The 21,552-nt window shown below is 37.6% G+C and overlaps 1 protein-coding gene across 5 annotated transcripts in view; it reads left to right on the forward strand.

Moving 5' to 3' along the window:
* LOC108249191 (protocadherin-15-like) overlaps nt 1-21,552 on the forward strand; it is a 211,362-nt gene that overhangs the window by 124,728 nt on the left and 65,082 nt on the right. For all 5 annotated transcript variants that reach the window (XM_017438411.2, XM_025010744.2, XM_017438403.3 and 2 more), the window contains 6 exons: nt 3,184-3,303; nt 3,413-3,598; nt 5,310-5,546; nt 9,304-9,420; nt 13,914-14,054; nt 16,280-16,392. In XM_017438411.2, the coding sequence (XP_017293900.1) occupies nt 3,184-3,303; nt 3,413-3,598; nt 5,310-5,546; nt 9,304-9,420; nt 13,914-14,054; nt 16,280-16,392 (914 nt within the window). The remainder of the gene's footprint in view (nt 1-3,183; nt 3,304-3,412; nt 3,599-5,309; nt 5,547-9,303; nt 9,421-13,913; nt 14,055-16,279; nt 16,393-21,552) is intronic.

Below are 21,552 nucleotides of genomic sequence, written 5' to 3' on the forward strand. Positions count from 1 at the left end.
AATTGTTTTGGGGCTTTTTTTACACTAATTTTTTTTTTTTTTCAGAAGGCATGAACTTAAATATTTCTTTTTGTGTCATACCATTGAGGTGTGTTAACAAAAATGATCATGATTTTTGCGAATAAAACGCTAAAAGCACTACCTAGCTGCTAAGCAGGCCTTAGAATTTGTGAACGTGAAGGCTGTTCAGATGGGCTGAAATTCAAATTGGTCCTCACAAAGATGGAACCACACATGCATGCAAATACTTTTTCTTTCTTTTTTTTAAACTGTTAAAAGCAAGTGGAAAGCACTAAGAATTGAACTCTTGTGACCATGTCCCAGATGACTTTTTTTTTTTAAAGAGGGGTCTTCCATGTGAAACATTGAGCAAACCCTGATGCAGCTCTGCTCATGTTAATGCTTCCTCTGCTCTGTTCTCATCTATTTTAATGCTGTCAGAATGCTGATTGCTCAGGATGAACATGCAGACAGGGTGAAAAGAACACTGGCTAGCAATTTGTCACTTTCTCACCCCCTTATTTTGCTAATTGAAAGAGATGATGTGCAGAAGAAGTCAGGGTTTGGCTGCAGTGCAGTTGCAGATGGATAGTCTGATAAAAGAAACGCAACAAAGTGAAGAAGCTACTCTGGTGCTTAATTTTGAAATCACTGTTTTGTGAGCTTTGTGAAAGTTTGCTGAAAAATAACCAACTCTCTTAGGAAAAAAATTACAATAAAGGAAACGAAAGAAAGTGGCGATACGAGATGCATGAGAACTTCTGTGAGAAGCTTAAGTTCTGTCTGACAGAACTCTGAAAAGGTTTGAACTATTGCATTAAACTTTCAGATATTACCAGCATGAAGAAATGAGTGCAGTGGGCAGAAGATGTTTCTCTCCCTCTTGGTAATCTTTATATTTTGTTACTTTACAAGCTGGAATTTAATAGATTTTTTTTTTTTATTTGATTAAGACAGAATTTCCAAAAATACTCCAGAGTATTAGTTAAATTGGGGGATAAGAAAAATATTTTAAATAATAAGACAGAACCATTCTCTTCAAAAGCCAGGTAATTATTTGTTAGTACAAAACCACCTGTGAGCCAATCAGAATCAACACCAGTTCAGCACCCCTAAGCTGTAAGGTCCACCACCAAGAAAAGACTGCATGAAGACAAAGGAATTCAGAGACAAAGTTGTGGAGTACAAATCAGGGTTTGTTTATAAAAATGTGTCCCAGAACCCTGAACATCCCACAGAATACTGTTAAATCCATTGTTTGAAAATGGAAAGATGATGCCATCACACAAACCTGCCAGGAGAGGCTCGTCCACCAAAACTCATGGACCGGGTCAGGAGGGCATTAATCAGAGAAACATCCAGGATACAGCTGGGCAGCTCTTCTGCAGAGATGGGAGTTTCTGGCCAGAGGACCACTAGCGGTAAAATCAAAAACATAATTTTCGGCCATCATGGACAACAGAGTCTGAGGCAAATCCATTATCTCTCATCATAATGAGAACACGTCTCTATAGTAAAGCATGGTGGTGGCAGAATTCTGAGGGAATGTTTTTCTGTTAGCGAGGACTGGGAAACTGATCGGAGTTGAAGGAAAGACAGATAGAGCAAAATAGAGAAATTCTTAAGACAAACATGTTTGAGTCGTCTAAAGACTGGGATGGAAGTTCAGATTTTCAGTTTTTTATCTTTTCAAAATAATTTCTTTTTACCCCCTTTAACTTCATTTATTTGAAGCATTTTTGTAGAATTATTACCCAAAAACTAATTAAATTTAAATTCCTTGTAAGACAACTAAATAGAAAGTAAACCAAGAGTGATTAATATTTTTGCACACCACAGTATTTATCGTGTTATTGAACATGTTTAGTTTGCATGAAATGAAGCACAAAATGTTAGATATCACACTGTACATCTGTGTTTGCCTGCAGTAGCCTTCTAAAAATTGATTAATTAAAAATTGCAAAAGGGGAAAATACACCAAACAAAGGATTTATCCAAGCTCTGAGGTCATTTTTCAATTTTTTTTTTATAGGTCTTTTGAAAATTAGCTTTTTCATGGCTAAGGCTTGTTTGGTCATCACTAAAAAAGCCCAAGCATTCCACATTTATACTCCACACATTTTATCACAACAGGCATCACAGCCATAGTCTCCTCATCCACTGCTCGCATTCAGAAACCATAAAAAATCAATACCAACTAATCTGGAGAAGGCCATAAGAAAAATGTTTTCAGGTGGCTGTTTCCTCGGTTTGTTAGTTATAAAATAACTTTTCCTCCTGTGTTTCAAATAAATAAAAAATATAAAGAATTTCATTAAAAGTACAGCTCTAAATGTTAAGCACTAAGGTGAATCAATCATGCTTTGGGCTCGTATTGGAGCCTGTGGAACAGGGAGCATTAAGTTGGAAGACAAAAGAACAGAATCTATTAAATACCTGCAAATAAAAAGGCAAACGTGTATAAACCTGCAGATGAAAGAGAATGTCTTCCACAACACTAATCATCCTGAACATGCTGTAAAACCCAGCTCAGATTCCCTCAGGAGGGATGTTTTTTTTTCATGGTACTCCGAGTCCACTGACCTAAACATCACAAAAAATATTTGGATAGACCTCATAAGGACGTTCCCCTTTGAGCTGAAATGTCAGGTTGGGGTGCTGATCGGACATTTTTGTGCTGATATTGAGGTCACTAAGTACACTTCAAGTCTCTGTGGTTTAACAGCAGTGGTAAATGTGAGGTTAGCACATCGCTAGTTATAATTAGCATATCAGTACGATTGTGAATTATCAAAACTGTTTCTAAATCACTAACTATATTAGTATCTAACTGATTTTAGATCTGCGGTGTTTCAGTAATACCAATTATCAGGGTCAAAATAACCCGGTTTATATTTTGTATAAATTGCTTTAAAAATAATAACTACAATACATTCTGGTGCATCTATTTGTTTTACTTTAATGTACTTGTCATATTAAATATATAAAAGGTACACACAGTTTAACTTAAATTCACCTTCACCCTGCCACATTTGATGTCCATTGGTTTTTACTTTGTATCAAAAAATGACTTCCCTCCAAAGCAATTTGAAGATCTGAGTATTTCAAAACTGCTGATTCAACTTTCCTGTAATAATTATTTATTGTTTGTTGTTTATTTTCTCCACATGTGTCGTGGTTAAGGCAACAGATCCAGATCTGGGTGCAAGTGGTCAGGTCCATTATCGTCTAGTCAACCACCAGACTTTGTTCTCCATCAATGCCAGTGGAAGCATATGGACCGCAGTGCCTCTGGATAGAGAGGTCAGTGGAAATCAGATTCATTCTGTCATGTTCAGTGGATTCTGTTAGGAAATGGTAGCAATAATTTAGCTTTAGTGTTAACATTCATTGTTAATCTGTGTCCTTGAAGGTGAGAGGCCACTATTTCCTGGTGGTGGAGGCCTCGGATGGGGCGGAGGTCCCTCGGAAATCCAGACTGACACTATCAGTCACCGTTTTGGATGTCGATGACAACAGCCCTGTTTTCTCCCAACAGTCTTATAGTGTAAACCTCCCAGAGAACAGCCCAAAGGATACAGTCATACTACAATTAAAGGTGGGTGTTTGAGAGGAATGAAAGGTAAAAAAAAAAAAAACTGTACATTTGGTAGCATTTCAAGCAGCTAATTACTAATTTTCTGTAATCTGTCTGGAGATATGCCAGACAAAGCAAATTTAATAAATCTTAATGGGAAGTGTTCATGATGTATTTTATTGTTTTATTTTTTAGTATATCAGTATTACATCAGGTTTTTCTTAAACAGCATTTGATCTTATTTTCTCTCTGGTAATGGCATGTGGTAAGTGACACAGTGTTATTAATTACAATTTTTATAACCATAAACACTGGCTCCTCCCAAGGGTGTGTCCTGAGCTCCCTGCTGTACACACTACTCACATATGATTCCTCAGCCAAACTAAAGGGCAACAGTATTATGAAATCTGCAGGTGACACACCATTGATGGAACTGATATCCCATAATGATGAGCAGATCTGGTGGTCTGGTATAGAGAGAATAACCTCTGCATTAAAATGAAGATGATGAAGGATCTGGTTGTGGGTTTCAGGAGAGGAAGCCACACTCCCTCTCCCCTTTTTATTGCTGGAGCAGCTGTGGAAAAGGTCCACAGCTTCAAATATCTTGGAATCCACATTTTCAGAGACTTTGTGTGATCCTGAAACTCCTCCAACATAGTTAAAAAGGTCCAACAGCACCTATATTTCCCCCACCATCAACTGGTATGGTGAGGGAATCTGCTGTCCACTGCAGAGGGGGGTGAACACTGCTCAGAAGATGACTCATATCTTCACTCACATCACCTCCTTTCCATTGAGGACCTCTAGGTGCAGGAGCAGTGTGGCCAACCCACCCAACTCGTGAACTGTCTGACCCTCTTCCCTTGGGTTGGAGACTGTAGAGCATCAAGGCAAGAACAATGAGGCTCAAACCCAGATTCCACCCAGAGCTGTCAGACTGGTTCCACTCTGTGCCTCATTTATTGGAATTACTCAGCATGCTACATTCCTTTGTTTCTGTTCACTGTGTTTTCTGTCTTACTCTGCTGTATATACTGTGTGTATAATTGGTAATTTATTATTAGAGTTGATGGTCCTGAGCACTAGAATCAGTCTCTATGGCAACATGGAAATTATAATCATAAAATGTTTCAAATTTCAATGAAAAATTTTGACTTTACAAAAGTTTGTTTTTTTTAATTATTTGTGTTTTGATTTATGATTTATATTGTTTTATATATGTACCACACTGAGTGGATAAGCTTTTTCCACATGGACCAGTAATCCTGCATAGAATTTTTAACAGTTTAACAGCTGCTTGATATTCAGAACAAGGTAACTTGAGATTAATGCTCTGACTCAACACAAGGCCTCTAAGTCATAAATTCAGTTTATGACACTCATAATAATGTTACGTAGAGCTACTCACTTCTGTTTTCTTTTGAATTTACCAAATTGCTTATATTTTACATTCCAGGCAGCATTAGGGGTGTCATGAAAGTCCAAATTGCCCTGTGAGTTGTTGAACGATACAAAACTGAAAGTGGCAGGTTCCTCTTCAGCACCTAGGTAAATGCTTAGAAAAGGGGAAGAGAAAAAAAAACACTGACCACCAGCTGGACATTAAAGGTTGCTACCACAGGCATCACAAACACACCAATGCAACCATCATAAAAAGACTGTTGCAAATATGGAAAATTTCATATGCAAAAAAAATGTTATTTTACTTATTTTTGTTGTTTTTCTGCAGGCTACAGACGCTGACCTCATCTCCAACCTCACATATCAAATCAGAGCTGAAGGCTTGGATCCTGAGATATTGCAGCTATTCCACATTGACCCAGTGACGGGGAAGCTGTCAGTTCTCAAGGCTCTGGACTATGAAGCTCTGAATGGCTCCGAGCACACGTACACATTTACCGTAGAGGCTTTGGACACAAAGGGAAGCATGCCTCCTGGACTGACTTCGGTTACTGTCAGAGTATTGGTGAGTCCGTCTCTCTTAGACGTGGTTTCTGTGTTCAAGCATATAGACGGGACAAAATGTTATCGTGTGACGCTTCTACAACCCCAACCTGGAAAAACGCTGAAAAGAAAGGGTTTATACTGTAAGACAAAAAGCATTTTTCTTTTAGTTTGCAGACTGTATTAAAATATATATTTTTTGTTGGATCTACATTTTAATTTTGATTAGAAAAATTAGCTTTTCCTGTAAAAATGCAGCATGAATCCTGAGTTCTGAATGACTTTGCTGAAATTAGTTGGAGGTGAAACTGAGTTGTTAAACGATCAGTAAAAAAGTTAAAATTAGCAAAACAGAAGGTAAACCTAAAACCATCAGAATAGTAGCTAAAAACTAAAATCAGCAGAACAATGGCTAAGGTCTAAATTTAGCAGAACAGTTTGCTAGAGTGGGTTTTAAAGAGCACAAAGTTTTTAAGGATTTGAAGAGAACTCAACGCATTTCTGTGAGGAGGGAAAAAAGTTGTCTTTGATTTGCATAATTTAAAAGTGAAACAAATCTGTTGGAATTGCTGTGCACAAAAGGCAAGGATGAAAACTAAATAGTTTTGGTCTTCAATCAGAACAAGCCTGACTACATGAGCATTTTTGACGTAATATCTCAGCAGTTCAACTCCGATTTATACTGTTGCCGATTTTATACGCCAGGTAAGACTAATACAAGCAACAACAACCAACCTAATATTTTGTGTTCTGAGGTGTTGTTGATCTTTGTGGTCCCAGAGGCAGCAGCAATGGACTGTCACACAGGAAAAACACATACTCGAGTCAGATAAATCCATATTTCAGGTGTTTTTGGAAAGAAATGGATACCGTGTGCACTGGACCAAACAAGGGGGGAAAAAAATGCGTGAGCAGCATTAAGTCAAAAACTCATACACACTGAAATGTTGCACCCTTCAAGATCAATTCTGTTTCTAGAGACTCCTATACATATTTCAGCAAGACAGAATAAAACTCGATTCTAAACACAGCCCAAAACTTGCTTATGCCAGGATGCAGATCTCCGAGAGTCAGGTATCAACTCCAACTTGTCTGCGGACGAAAACAAGTGACACATTTTTTTAACACAAACACCAACACCATGTTTACTGTTGTAAACATGGAGGTTTGTTTTTTCTTAAAAAAAAAAAAAATGGGACAAAATTACACCTGAACAAATAAAGTCTCATGATATTGCTTTTTCCACAACTCCTGTGTTATCTCTGCAGTGCCATCTAAAGTGTTTTTAATTAACATAAGCAAATATAATTACAGATGTTTTGCTTTTAATAATTAAGAGATGTCTTCCAGCTTGTTTGCTTAGTGTACATTTGTATAATTCAAGATTTTTAGAGTTAAATTCATTACTTAAACTTGGTATCTGGTATGTTTTGGTTTCTTTTAATAGGACACTTTCTATAAATTTTTTTTTTGTTGTTGACTTATTGCATGTTTTTTGTTATCTATTAATAAAATTATTAAGACCAAAAGTGAGCTAAATATGAAAATGTTACAAAAGTTTTTTTTTTCTTTTTAATTTCTTCAATGACCTAATGACTAAGGGTAGTATCTCATTTGGCTGCTTCTGTTGGAGAGTTGTTGGTGACTCAAAATTGTAAGAAAATAGGTACATTTTCAGTTATATTCTTACTGAACTCTTAGTGTTTTCGACCAAGCAACCCCTTATTTTGCAGAGCTAGGTTTTTAAATTTAAGCCCTCTTTTTATGCGCGTAGCTTGTAAAACTGTATTTTAGTCCACGCACATTATTTCATTGCCCACCCCTCTGCCTACATCATACCTGCCTTCGCTCACTGTGGATCCGCCTTGGCTTTCACCATTACGTTTATAATTTAATCTACTAGAGTACACTTTTGAAATGAAAATAGCCAGATTTGGACCAGTTTTTAAATACTTGTTATTATAATTGGAGTGCTTAGACTCTATTTATGACTGTAGCCTTGGACATTTTCTGTATTACAAGAACTTCAGTGCTGTTTGCCAAAATACAGCTCTCACGACCGAGGATTTAGGGAAACTAAATTGAGAATGTTTTGAGATGCACTTAACAAAAGCTCTGGGACTTTGCAGATAGAATTTGCCACATAAATCTTAGGAGCATGTTTAAAACTCAAATGACAAAAACAATTAGCCTGTGGGGCTCATGCAAATGTTTAGAGGCATTTTGGAGATTTGTGTGAATGCTTTTCACAAAGTGGTCACCAACAGTCACAGCCCAGTGAGATACTGGTCACACCATTACACTATGGTGTGACGATCATTACACTATGGAAAAAGAATTTATGTACTGCCTGACATAAGAGGATAAAATGCTAGAGATCACAATAGCATTTCCTTTGGAACAGTTTCCCAACAAAACAACACAATAAACTTATATTGTCAGCAAATTCTGTTTGGTTTAAGGTTGCAAGTAGAAATATTTATTCCTAAAAAAAAAAGTAGAAAATTAAATATTTTTTAGAACATTCTTGGCTGAACTGTATTCCTAACATTTCTGGAATCTGGTGTCTGTCCTCTGCCCAAAAGAGGTGCAGCTTTTTAAAGCGGTCACTGGGTCGTCCCTGAATTCAAATGTTTTAACAGTGGCTGTACGCCTCGTCTGACCTGCATAATTCCTTGTGTAATCGTTCCAAATCTATGCTGTTTCCTCTTACTTTGAGGGGGGCACTTTGCTTGATACATTGATGATATGAAATAGGGTGGTGATGAACTGGCTGTGAGAGTTTGGAGAGTCCAAGGTCAGTAAAAGCAACCCTCAAACACAAGGAAGTATCCAGAGACACAGCATGCTGATGTAACTCTCACCAGCATGGGGAAAAATGAAAAATGAGACACCCTGACCACCAAATGCTCCACTAGTACACACATTTGATGCTAATTTAACAATCTCACACTCCAGTGTTAGTTTGAATTAGTTTGACTGTAAACAGGTGTGAGTGACATCGGAGCAGAGTTCGTAGTAAAAGAAACATGGCCTCAGTGGAAATAAAAACTTCACTTTGATATTCATGTGCTGCAGCTCCTGACTGTACTTCTTCTTTTGTTATACTCATTCTAATGCTGCTGGTCTACAGAGGGATTATTCAGTGTGTCAGGTCCGGTTGTATCTGGTTTACTGCCAATCAAACTGCGTACATGTGTTTTCATGTGCATAAGCACATTTACTAAGCGTAGTCTCCAGTTCTTGGAAAGACTGATGTTTTAAACTGGATATTTACAAGTTAAATACTCTTTATTTGTTGTTTTTTTAAACAAAAATTGCTTTAATTTTTTTCTTCTTTGTTTTAGTCTGAAAACAAGTTCTGAAATTGATCATTAACCTAAATCAAATCAAAGTTGATTTGTATAGGACAATTTAACCAAAGCGCTAAACAAAGTATAAAACCTAAACTTCAACCCAAAGAGTAGGGTAACTAAAACCATTGCTTTGTGGAATCCTGATTGTCAAACTCCCTACTGTGATTTATTAAAGTAAAATAAAACAAAATCAGGATCACAACCATGATTCTTCTCCCAACGATCATCTTTTTTACCCAGGTTCATTGTGGCTGAAGACTCACATTGTGCTGCATTGTGGAAACCAGAAACACACATTTAGATGAAGATTATTGTTGTTTTTAATTATTGAAAATGTCTAAAGTTTCAGAGACTGAATCCAATCCTAATGTATTTGCTGTGTCTGTTTTTTTTTTTTGTTTGTTTGTTTGTTTGTTCTTTTAGGATATGAATGACTTTGCTCCAGTGTTCAGCCAGTCTGTGTACAGAGGAATGGTTGCTCCAAATGCTGTGAAGGGAACCATCATAACCACAGTGATGGCTAATGACTCTGACCCTGCGGTGAGCTTCTCCAGCTGCTGATACTCTGTCCAACTATTCTACCCCCTTTTTGCAACAAAATGATGCAAAGGGGGGTTACAACAACGACAAAAGGCGAAGGCAAATAATAATGTTTTTGCCTGTGTCTTTCTGTGTGTGCGTCTATATCTGTCTGTTAGCAAAATATCTCATAAACCACAAGACTGAAACTGAAACATTTTATAAAATAGTCACTGGATGTACGTCTACGACTGGTTTCGTTTTTAGATCCAACCCAATTCTAGATGGATGCCACAGTTAACTGACACTTGGCAACAGAAAAATAGCAACAACTTCATCAGTTTTAGAGATATTAATCTTATATTTGATGGGTGGTAGCTGAGAGTAATTCACAGTATATACTCTAAGCATGATATCTCGTGATGTTGCAAAGGAGATCATATATTATTTTTAAAGTTTGACCAAAACAGCTTTTCTTTCAACTCTAGATAATTTCATGCATCCCTTCAAGGAGCGCCAGGCCTTTAATCATCCAGTATTTTTCAGCCCAGTATATCATTCACCTTAATCAGGCTTTTAATCCTTAACATTTTTTTTAAAATGTGCAGTTTTTATTAGACTTGTAAAATAAAGAAGCCGTCCCCTTCGAGCCATTAGATGGCATTATAAAACATGAGTTTAAAAGGCAGCAACAGGTTCAAACAGGACTGTAGGTGCAGCGTGGGAGATTAGCTTGACTGAGTCGCACCAACTTTTGTTTAGATGGAGATCTGCACTTCAGTGGCTGTGTGAAAAATAGCCATCACTTTTATTGAACACTGAAAGCAGCCACTTGATAAATTATCAAGCTCACCCAAATAAATATTTATGAAAAAAACTGGCCTGACGCAAACACAACAGCATCTGTACTTTGCATTACTGCCCAAGAGGCTCTAAACGGATTCTTCTTCTTTTTTTTCTTTTTTTCTTTTTACTTTCACATTCACAAGTGAAATCTTCTGCAGCAGAAATGTTTTGCCATAAGCCTCTTTAAAGGCTTCACTTCCTTTGAATTACGTGCTCGCTGTCCTCTTTCATCGGCTGAATTGATTTTGACTGCAGGTAGAAGCATCAAAGTAGATTCACTTGAGTCAAAAAAAACATTATGCTTTCCAGGTTATATGCTACAAAAGAAATTCAAAGGCTCAAATGACGTACTAAATTGCATTTTTAAACCCACATCTTTAAATATACTCCTGGATGTAAATGTTGCTTATTCTCCGCAGATTCAGATTGTTCCTCTGAAGAACAACTTTTAAGAAATTGAGTTGAGTTTTGCTGAGTCACTTCAAACTGTTTTTTTTAACATTTTATGGAAATGTTAAGTGGAACACCACTGCTCACAGCTGCAGTGCTTCTATTAAACTGAACTAGTTTCAGAGAAAATGATGGTTAGACTGAAAATAATCACCACAATAAACCCTTATGAGTTTGAAAATTGCACACTGTCTTAGTTGAAGTGTTTGTAAAATGCACAATTTTTTTTTAAACTTGCCTTTTTTTGATTCTGAAACTGCAGCCCTTAATCTTTCACTGCTGTTTTCGTCTTACTATGAGCCATCATGGAAATGCACTTTGACTTGCATTCCTCTGTAGCTACACTCACTGATGCTTTTATGCTTCCTACATACCAGATTATCGTTGTTATCTATGAGTTTCAGAGCCATTAACAAGGTAAAGCAGTATTTCACTTTAAGAATGATTAAAATATTAGGATAAATCACATCATCCCATAAGAACAATCAGGAAAAAAGAAACCTAAGAACAGAACTATATTTAACATCAATCCATGCGGACCCACAGAGACTGACGCACAATAATCTATCCTTTCAGATGCAGATGGTTTGAAAGTTTATTATTCTCATAACTGACAGATAGAATAGAAAATGCATTTCCTTGTCCCATAGGACAAGAAAGAAATTATAAAAGGGGTGCGAAATTTATTTATTTTCCAGTGAGTGAGCACATGAAATTCTCATAAAAACTGAAATAAAACATATTATCTCTATACAAACGCAGTAAGATGAGGAAAAAACTTAAAAATCCCAGTTGTGTTCCAGATAAGATAAAACACTCAGACTAGACATCAGCTACCTCCCTCTAGCTCTCATAACTTCAGTGCATGGTACTAGGATTTCAAAGGCCATCCATGTTGAAGGATTACGGAAAAGTAGTGCAATGCATAAATATCTATCCAAAATCATTTCTTCAAAAGGAACTTGAGGGTTCCTGCTGGTAAAGTCTGCTAAATTCAAACGCCACAATGTAGCAACAAAATTTTGTACAAAATGTATCTTACATAGAAGGGAAATTTTGATTAATGTTGCATTTTGCTGACTAAGCACAAAGTTATGAGCACCAGGCTGAAAACTAACTCTATCAGCTGATCTTTAGTCTTTTATTTTTCTTCTTTAAATGTTAAATATCCAATCAGAATACTGCTAGAATCATCTTTCAGCTCCAGAGGGCATTTTGTAAAGCTGATGGGGACATTCAGTCAGACATTAAGTGTCCTGTAGGGGTGTAACGATGCATGTGTTCGTATCAAACTGGCACAGCACAGATGCCTCGGACAAATACAGTGACCAGATGACAAATGTGTTGGTTACAGCCAATCACCTCTCATCCTGCGGTGCACGCTCACGTTTTTCTAATTAGTTTTTTTGCCAGCTGCCACAACAGAAAGGGAGTAAAGAAAGCGATCTTCTGTAGGTTATTCCTGTCCATCACTCTTCACATAAATGTGCTGTAAGCTCCGCAGGCGTAAAGACCAGAGCAGAAGGGTGCAAACAGACCGCGCCTAAGTTCATCGCTGGTTGCTGGGAGACAGAAATATCCAGGAAAAACACTAGTTTTTCTGTCTGACACGTCCTCATAGATACTCCCTAGCATCACGTTTATAGATGAGAAGGAGGAGAGAAAAAAAAAACAAGTAAAGTTGGGAGATTTTAGGCTCATTCAGGCTGGAGCTCATGTAACTCCACATACACACTCACTCTCTCTGCAGTTGTCTCTGCACTTTTTTTTTTTTGACAATTTTCTTAAAATTAAAAAAAATAAACTTTGTTCTATCTTTCATAATGAACTGCTGCCCAAGATCCTCTCCAGCACGGGTGGCTTGTTTTTTTCTGTCTGTACTTCTGGGAAATTTGTTGGCTGTTTAAAAGCAAAATAACTACAGTGACAGCTGGCTAAGGTCAATTAGCTGTGGTGGCCATCTTGAATTGGGGTGACTCCAAAAGTTAATAAGTTGTAGATATTCATCTTGTTTACTTTCTCAGTTTCATTTAACTCCATCTATTGATTCACAAGATTTTTTGCAGAAAAACAAACAGAAATATTGGGAAAGGTTATCAATTTTGGCCGTGTGCAATAACAATAAATATATTATCTATGTTTATAGGGAGTGTATGTATTTTGTATATTTGTTTCATAATAAACTGATCTGAGCTTAAATAACTGTCTAACAGGTTAATTATCTGGCAATGCTCCATCTCTCCTCAAAGTTTTACGAAATTCAGCTTGTTAGTTTTGCAGAAACATAAATTAATATTTCCCTTGGCTGGTAAACTTATAGTGGAGCAAAATCATCTTAGCAAACCAGGATTTCACTTTTGACAAGTAGGTTTAGATTTAAATTCATTTTAGTTTTTTTACTCTTTGAGACCGTTTCTGATAAAAAACATAAATTTCCAATACTAAAACATAATCCTGTTTGGATTACGTCTAACCTCTGGAAAAGTTTTCAGTCAAATTCCCCAGTGACTTTCTGAACTTTGTAACGTTTATAAAACATTCTAGTTACATAAGCTGCTCAAGGGCGATAAAAAGAATCATCAAAGGTAAATTTATATTTTCCGTCTACATATTCTTGTTTGTGCAAAAAGAATGCAGGTTGTCCAAGTTTTTAGTACACAATGGATTTTTTTTCACAACTCCACACTTTAAATTGTCCACAGTTGTGCCAACAAAGACTTAAAAATATCTATAAACAGCTGCTGATAAACGTTTCCTCCTCAGAACAGCAGTTTATTTTTTTCTTCGCTCTTTAAATCCTGCTGAGAAATTACAGTATTCACACAAACCATATCAACACAGGTGTGACTTATTCAGTTTCCTGACATTTTTGTGTAAAATGACTCTTACTGATAGCTGCTCATTACTGGCAACACTAAAAAGGTTGACTCATGACTGTTTGGACTTCTGTAATTAAAGAGGTCATGTGTGTGTTTGGCTTCATTAGCATTTAGATGTATGAATGCTGTGTGACATTTTGGTCCAAAGAGTGCATCAGATACTAAATATTGTCAGAAGTTATTACACATTTATCAGTAGACTATATTTCATTGTCAAGCCACTGGCCATAACCTCTGTATAAGTGGCACTTTTCCAAATAACATAAAAGAGAAACTTTATGCTCACACAAAACTTTCAGGTTTGGATGAATATCTGATTTATTATTTTCCTCTTCACAGGGTACCCCAGCAGGTATCGTTCGCTACAAGGTGGACCAGGAGGCATATCCATACTCTGCCAGTATATTTGAAGTAAATCAGGTGACGGGACATGTGGTTACCAAAGTGAACCTTAATGAGGAACCCAACTTAAAGTTCATTGTAAGTACGCACACCGAAGGCACTTTTGTACCAGAGCAAAAGCTTTCCGAAGGACTAAAGAGCCTCTTGAAGGCTGTGTCTCATTCTATTCTTACTTTAGCCAAGTCATTCAGCACTCAGCATTCATTCTGCATTTTTGCAACTTTTTTAGTTTTAATTTAAGATACTAATATCGAAAACTGATTTTGCTTTAAACAGTCACTTAGGTCCTAATTACACTAGTCTAGATATTTTTAACCTATTTTTATTAACACTACAGAGATTTTAAAAATCCAATGTTTTGAAAACTTTTTTTCACTAAAAATCCTGTTTGTAGGTGAATGAAATGGAGCTTTAAACACAACAAAGGGATTAAGTGAGAGGAAAGTCATGCTGTAAAATCTTGCTGGGAACAACATGCTCTTGAATGTGCCAATAGGCGCAATTACCTTTGTGTTGGAGTGCTGCATGCACTTTTTGTTTGCAATTCTCTAGAGATGCACAAAAAGTCAAATTTAATCTTGTTATGATAGACAGTGACGTTGTGATGATTAACCCACTGCACAAATATTAATTCACTTCTCTGTAAGGCCTTCAGTGCATTAGATTTAATCATGCGGTTGAGTCTTTTTAATAAACTGTGGAGCATCAGATAATGTAATTTCCAATCAATCACATTGATCTGTTTTTACTGTAAACCTTGGCACTGACTCTGTTCTGTAATCCAGACAGTATTATAGTAGGAGATTTATCTGCTTTGCTTCTGGATTTTTAAATTTGCGAGTCCATCAGATAAACTGGGTCATTAAACATTAATTCGATGATCATGTTCAGATTTAACTTGCTTACACGCAGTATTTGTGTCCAAAAAGGTGTCTCCCTGCTCATCTAAATCCCTGTTCTGGGTGCAGGAAACACTGCAGTAGCTTATTAGTTTCTGAATCGTCTGTCGTCAGGTGCGTGTCTCAATGAGCCTTGGAGCCATGCTAATTTCATCTTTTGATTGGGCTTTAATTAACACAACAAGGACTTCAGCCTCCTGTGAAGATGTTGCTCAGGGGATTAATCTTACCTTGTTTGCTCCAAGTAAGTCAAAGAAAAGGTCCCCTGCTGTGAGCAAATTTTGCCTTATGCCCGAGACAAACAATAAATGCAGAGTAACCTGAAGGTAGATGAACTGATCGCTTGGCTGATTAAGTGGTTCAGTTTAACCAGTTTTTTGAACATTCAGCATCAGCTACACCTGAGCATACTGAGACAATTTTTAAAATAGGCACATCTGTGTTGTTACACATGATATTTCAGGGTTTTTTAATGACTTCATGAGTGTTGATCCGAATATTATGCTTTTTAAAACATGTCATGTTTTTGTGAAATGGTAAAACCCTTTTTTTTAATCTTTCAGAGCCTTATTGTATTGTATTGATTGGATATGAATTGTTCTGTTAGAGAGAAAGAAGGGTACCTTTATGCTTGAAAATGCATAATGAGACTTTAATAAACTGTAGCCCAAATAAGAATTTGTAGATCTGCATCGAGACATAATTTTAAAGTACAGTTTTTTTCATGGCCAAAAAACAAGCAAACAAATCAGCTTCATAAATCTGTTATCAGCTGCACTGATTTGAAAAGCTCAGACATTTTTTTAAGAAAAAGTATCCGTCCACCTCTAAGCCCAGCTTTAGGTTTTTAGGGGCATAGCAGCACCAAGCATAAGGAAATTATTGATAATTAGTCAGCCAGTCTGAAAAACAAGTTTTGTGGTACTAAACATGGTTATCTACCACATATTCTAAGAAGAGGCCAGTTATTTGAGTTCCTAAATTGCATAAGTTTTGAGTAAATGCTAGAGGGAGTGTGATATTTGTAACAATTCCCTCTTTAAATTGGAGTAATGGAGAATATATTTAAGTGTATTTACATTTAAGGTCGGCCCTCGTTAGCATGCCGCTGGGTCTTGTTAACAGTAGTTATCACCAGCTAATTGAAGTCTAAGCAAGCAGAAAAAAAAATAACAATCATACCAAAGGGAGCACTTTTTCTGTTTTCCAGTTTCGATGCAAATAATGTGCTTTTTGTTTATTTATTAATGTCTTGCTTTTTCGTCGCCGTTCTATTTTCTCACTTGATGCAATAAATATTTGCAATGCTGGAGTGTAAACAAGGGCAGCAGCAACAGCATTATATAAATGTAATATATATGGTGATATTCTGACTCTGTTTATTTCTGTGTGTGGTTCTGACAGCTGGTGGTGGTGGCCTATGATCACGGTGAGCCTGTGAAGCAGAACAAAACTGTGGTTGAAATCACAGTCCTTCAGCCGTCAATCATCCCCGTGTTCACTCAGGAAGAGTACAGGTATGCACACACATGCTGAAAGGCATCATCTAAAAGTTTGCAGGTGTTTAACAGCGGCGGTTTAGTTATTAAACCAGTGGCAAGTGAAGTAAAAGGAAAAACATTTGTCTCAATTTCACAGACTTAACTGGGAGAAACCATCTGGATAAATTTGGACTTGGACAAATAATCTGTTTTTCATGCGGTGAATAAATGTGTTGCATTAATAAACAGGGGAATGAAACAATAAGAACGCTTGTAAGCAAAAGAACTGACTTTATTATTATCAACTTTTCTCTGATGAATTCAAGGTAAACAGGACCGCCTCGCCCACATATCAGCAGGAGGATTTAAGGCATAAAAATGATACCACAGGGTGTTAGAAACCTGTTTTTTGCTGACTGTTTCTTTAATTGCTTGAACACACAGAAGCACAGAGATTGCAAAGTCTAAAGAAAATGATGGCTGTTTGCTTTTTAATGATAAAATGATGAGGCACAGAGATTCCCGAGTACAAACTTTAAGGAAGTTAGTCTCGACTGATGTCTTTAAACTTGTGCGGTAGACATTTAGGAAACTTTGCTACCAGTTTGTTGGACAAATCACAGACGGATGGTACATGTTTTTGTATTGCAAAAAAATGGAGGGGAAAAAGAAGTTTACTTTTGAAAAGACAGCAAAATCACACAAGTCACAATATCCCTTCAGTCTTTGTCTTGTACTGACAACAATCTGAGCAGTCATTAATTTATGACACTTTTAGCCACATGTAGAAATACAAACTCCCTCTCAGGTTGTCAATGTGATTCTTTGTGTTTATTGCTGGTATTATGAGGATATGGGATCACCTCAGGTTTTTTGTCATGTTAAATTGGCCTAATCTTTAGCTATTATGTCCTTCTCTCTTCCTTGATCTGTCTTTTTTTTTAACATTCACAAAATAACATTGATCCATGTTGTTCTGCTTTTTAACCGCCACACTGTCGCTGTTTATCCTCTTTGGTGATGATAAAATGAACAAAATGGTGTCTTTTGTTTTGTGATGTTGCATGCTTGACAGAATATCAGAGACATGTAGGAGAGTGAGGAAAAAAATCATTTCAGATTTCCATTAAAAGCCTACCAGTCCTTAAAGAAATGCATTTTATTCTAACTAAAATCCTCTTAAATGAATGGAGTCACATTTGCTTGGTCAAATTTACCTTGTAAATGACTTTAGTGCTTGAAGTACAGCCTTTGTTGTGCTGGCTAAGGCTGATTAGCTGTGGGAGCCATCTTGGGTCGACTCTAAAAGTTCATTACTTTCTGAGAGTTTCACTAAAAGCGGTCCAGTTACATGAGATATTTTGCTAACAGAAAGAGGCTTGACTCCCTATAGTTATTCAGATGTCCAAACCACCTCAGCTGACTCCTTTCAACGTGGAGGAGCAGCAGCTCTCCACAGATGACCGTCACAGACGGTTCACTTTAGAAAACACAAAACTTTTACAGATGTTGAGCTAAAATTGGATGTGGTAGTAGCTGAGAGTCATTCACAACACATTCTTTGACCATGACACATTGCATGAGATCATGCAAAACGTTATTTTCTCATCATTTTTCAACATAAGGTATTCTTAGGCAAGAAGTCTGCCATGGAAATACATTTTGTAGAGATTTTTGATCAATTTTAAATAAATAAATTCCACTTGTTGTTTTTTTTTTGTTTTTTACAGGATAAAACAACTGTAATATGTCTGGGGTGTAATTCCAAATGTTTTATGAATGCACAAATGAATCAGCATGTAGAGTTTCACATACTTGTCAGCCGTAGCTGTGGCACTCAGTGGGTCACTCATAGCAAAAAGCTGAGAAGGAAATTTACTTGAGTAACTGCTGCTCCTGTGTTCAGTCTGAGCAGGATTTCCACCCGCGTCTCTCTTCCTCTCACTGTAGAGGGCTCTGTGCACCTGCAGAATTAGTATGCAGTCAGCGTTGCAGATGCATGAATAGTTATTAGCATCCAGTGGAAATGATCAGCATGAGGTTAAGTGAACGGGGAGGAAATATTGAAAGATTATTGAAAGCCTATTCCTCCACTTTCTATCCTGTGTGTATTTATGTGTGTGTGTCTTTTAATCTGTGAACGCAGGCTCAGGTTTTTCCCCCCGTGCTATCAAAACGTCGCGCAGCTGCTTACTTTAATTAATCTAATTAGAAAATGATAAGAGAGTTAAGAGCCCAAAATTCTTCTAACAATCAAAGCCGTGCATTTTTATGAAGATGTTTCATGATCAAAGATGGAAATATGTTTCTTTGTCTTGCATCATTACACAAAGATAACACGGCAGAGCATGACAAGAGATTTAGATAAATCTGGCTGTTATGAATCGGCTCCTCGGCGTGTTATACCGCACACATCCTGTTGAAGAACCACACAACTAACCAGGGAAGAAGTCACAGTCCTTATCGGCATCAGACATTTGCAAACTCAGAGGTATCAGTGTGACAGTAATCCTATTTGGCTCCCATCAAAGTAACTGAAATACCAATAAATGGAGTTATTGGGTTTAATTAGGAAGATGTTGGATTATAAAATACAGACACACATTGACTTCTGGTATGATTATTGATCTGTAGAACATCAAAACACCAAAGACTAAACCTTGAGTCGAAGGCGAAGCAGTGGTAAAGTTTTTTCCCAGTTCTTTGTGTGTGTTTGTTGGTCTGTCTGTTTGCAAAATATCTCATGTACCACTGGATGAAGATTAACGTAACTCTCAAAGTAAGCACTGGATGTACCTCTGAAGTCAACTCAGTTGAAGATGGCTGCCACAGCTAATTAATATTAGCCAACACAAAAATGGCTTTAACTACAGATTTTACAGAGATTGAGCTAATTCCGAGGGGGTGGTTGCTGAGTCATCCTCGAAACATCCTTTCACTGCTAACACATCTTGCAAAATCTCACAATGTTGCATGAGGTCGTGCATAATGTCCTTTGACCAAAATGTTGAAGCTGTCCCTTTTCAGGATGATATTTATTTATAAACATGAAAGGCAGTGGATGATATGCATTCTTTCTAGGATTGCTGGACCTTAAATTGATTAAATTTTTTTTTAAACTGTAAAACATATAGCGGCTGTCACAGCTCCATCTGTTCCTGTCACGCCTCTTGCCACAGTCACATAACTTTCCACAGTTCCACAGTTCTAGTCACGCCCATGTTGCCATGCCCACACAATTAGCCTCATCTGTTTCACCTGTTCCTGTCTCTTTAAATACCCACAGCTCACACACCTCAGTGCCAGATTATTGAAAGCCACCAAGCAAGTAGATGTCCAGCGTACTCCTCTCGTCCATGCCTGATCTTGACCTTTGCCTGTCCCTCGACCATCGTCTCTTGCCTGCTCCCTGCCTGATTCTGTTCTGGACTCTGATCTCCCGTTACCGACCTTACTTCGTACACCTGGACCTCGCCTTTTGGATTCTCCCCGTCTGGATTTGGCTTTGGAACTCTGACCTACCGGTAACGACCTCACGCCTGGACTTGGACTTTCCCTCTTGCCTCAGCCCCTTTCAGACCTGCCGGTCTGCAACGCAAAACCCAGCTAGAGTGGACTTACCAGTTCCGGTTCTGCCACTAGCCGATCATGTGAGTGAGTCGATCAAAGACTTTGAGCTTACTTCCAATCTCCTGGCAATAAAATCCTTAAAACTTTGTTGTGTCGCTGTGAGTTTGAGTTCTGCCAAGCCTCGCCTTGTCAGTAAATCAAAATTCATAATCTTTTTCAAAATGTTAAGTTGTTGGTCATTTCAACATTGAGAAATATGTTTTTGAGAACAAGGGGTTGGGCGAAGCTGCAGTGACTTCAGAGGGGTAAAGTGGATGAGCTGCACTATGAAGATACTGGAAAAAAGTTGTTGAAACAAGGTTAAAATGTGAGGTGATGATCAGTGAGTAGCAGTATGAGTTCATGTTGAGAAAAAGCTCTGCAGGAGTAATGTTTAATTAAGTGTTGATGGAGAAAGGTAGAGAAGGTAAGAACGAGTTGCAATGTGTCTTTGTAGATCTAGAGAATGCAGATGGATAGGGTGCCAAGACAGCAACTGTCGTTCTGTGGCAGAGAAGTTTGTGAAGACGGTAGTGCAGGGCATGTACAAGGACAGCAAGACCATGGCAAGATGTGCAGTTTAAGTGACAAATGGGTTTAAGGTGGGGGAGGGATTACATCAGGGACAGGTTGACAGATGAGGTCAGGCAGATATCTCTATGGACTATGATGTTTGTAGATGATGCTGGGAGCAGGTGGAAGGGAGTCTGGAGAGGTGGAGCTATGCTCTGGTGAAAAGAGGCATGAAAGTCAGAAGAAGCAAGACAGAATTCATGTGTGCAAATGAAAGAAGGACGAGTAACAAACTCCAACAAAAAGACAGGAGGAGGAGCTGGAGGCAGCAGAGATGAAGATAAAGTATTTTTACTGAGATTGACCAACATGGGCAGATTTAGAAATAAGGTTGAGCAGACAAAGACAGATGGTTTGAACATGTACAGAGGAGGGATAGTGGGTGAATTAGACAAAGAATGTTGAAATTGTAGATACCAGGGAGGAGGAAAAGAGGAAGACCTAAGAGAAGGTTCATGGATATAGTGAAAGAGGCAGAGGGTTGGTGGGATTGGGTGAGATGGATGCAGATGATCTACTGTTGTGACATCTAAAGGAAGAAGCAGAATAAATCTGCATATTTCAATTTAAAATGTTCAGATTTCACACCTACAAAACACAGAATGACTTTCATAAATAGATTTTTGCTTTGCGAAAGCTGTAGATATTTTGAGGCTAAACATAACTCATATCTGTTGCTCTTGCACAGACATTTGCTCCCTGGAGTGTCAGCAGGCTTCCTGTGTGTCTTAGCTTCACAAGCCTTTTTAATTCTCCTAATCGGGCCTGAAGATTAAAGCTGACTTGTGCTTTTGCCACCAGAAACCCCTGTGGGTTATTCACTTAAGGAGTCATGGTTGTGTTTTATCTGAATGGCTTTCTGTCCTCCATATTTTCTCCTGGTTCTTTGCCCACATTTGTCAATGTTAAATCCAAGCTCTACTTGGAATTATTTTTCTCTTATCCAGCCGTCTGTCTGCCTATCTATCTATCTATCTATCTATCTATCTATCTATCTATCTATCTATCTATCTA

Source organism: Kryptolebias marmoratus, linkage group LG17 (genome assembly GCF_001649575.2).
Source record: "Kryptolebias marmoratus isolate JLee-2015 linkage group LG17, ASM164957v2, whole genome shotgun sequence".
Classification (NCBI taxonomy): domain Eukaryota; kingdom Metazoa; phylum Chordata; class Actinopteri; order Cyprinodontiformes; family Rivulidae; genus Kryptolebias; species Kryptolebias marmoratus.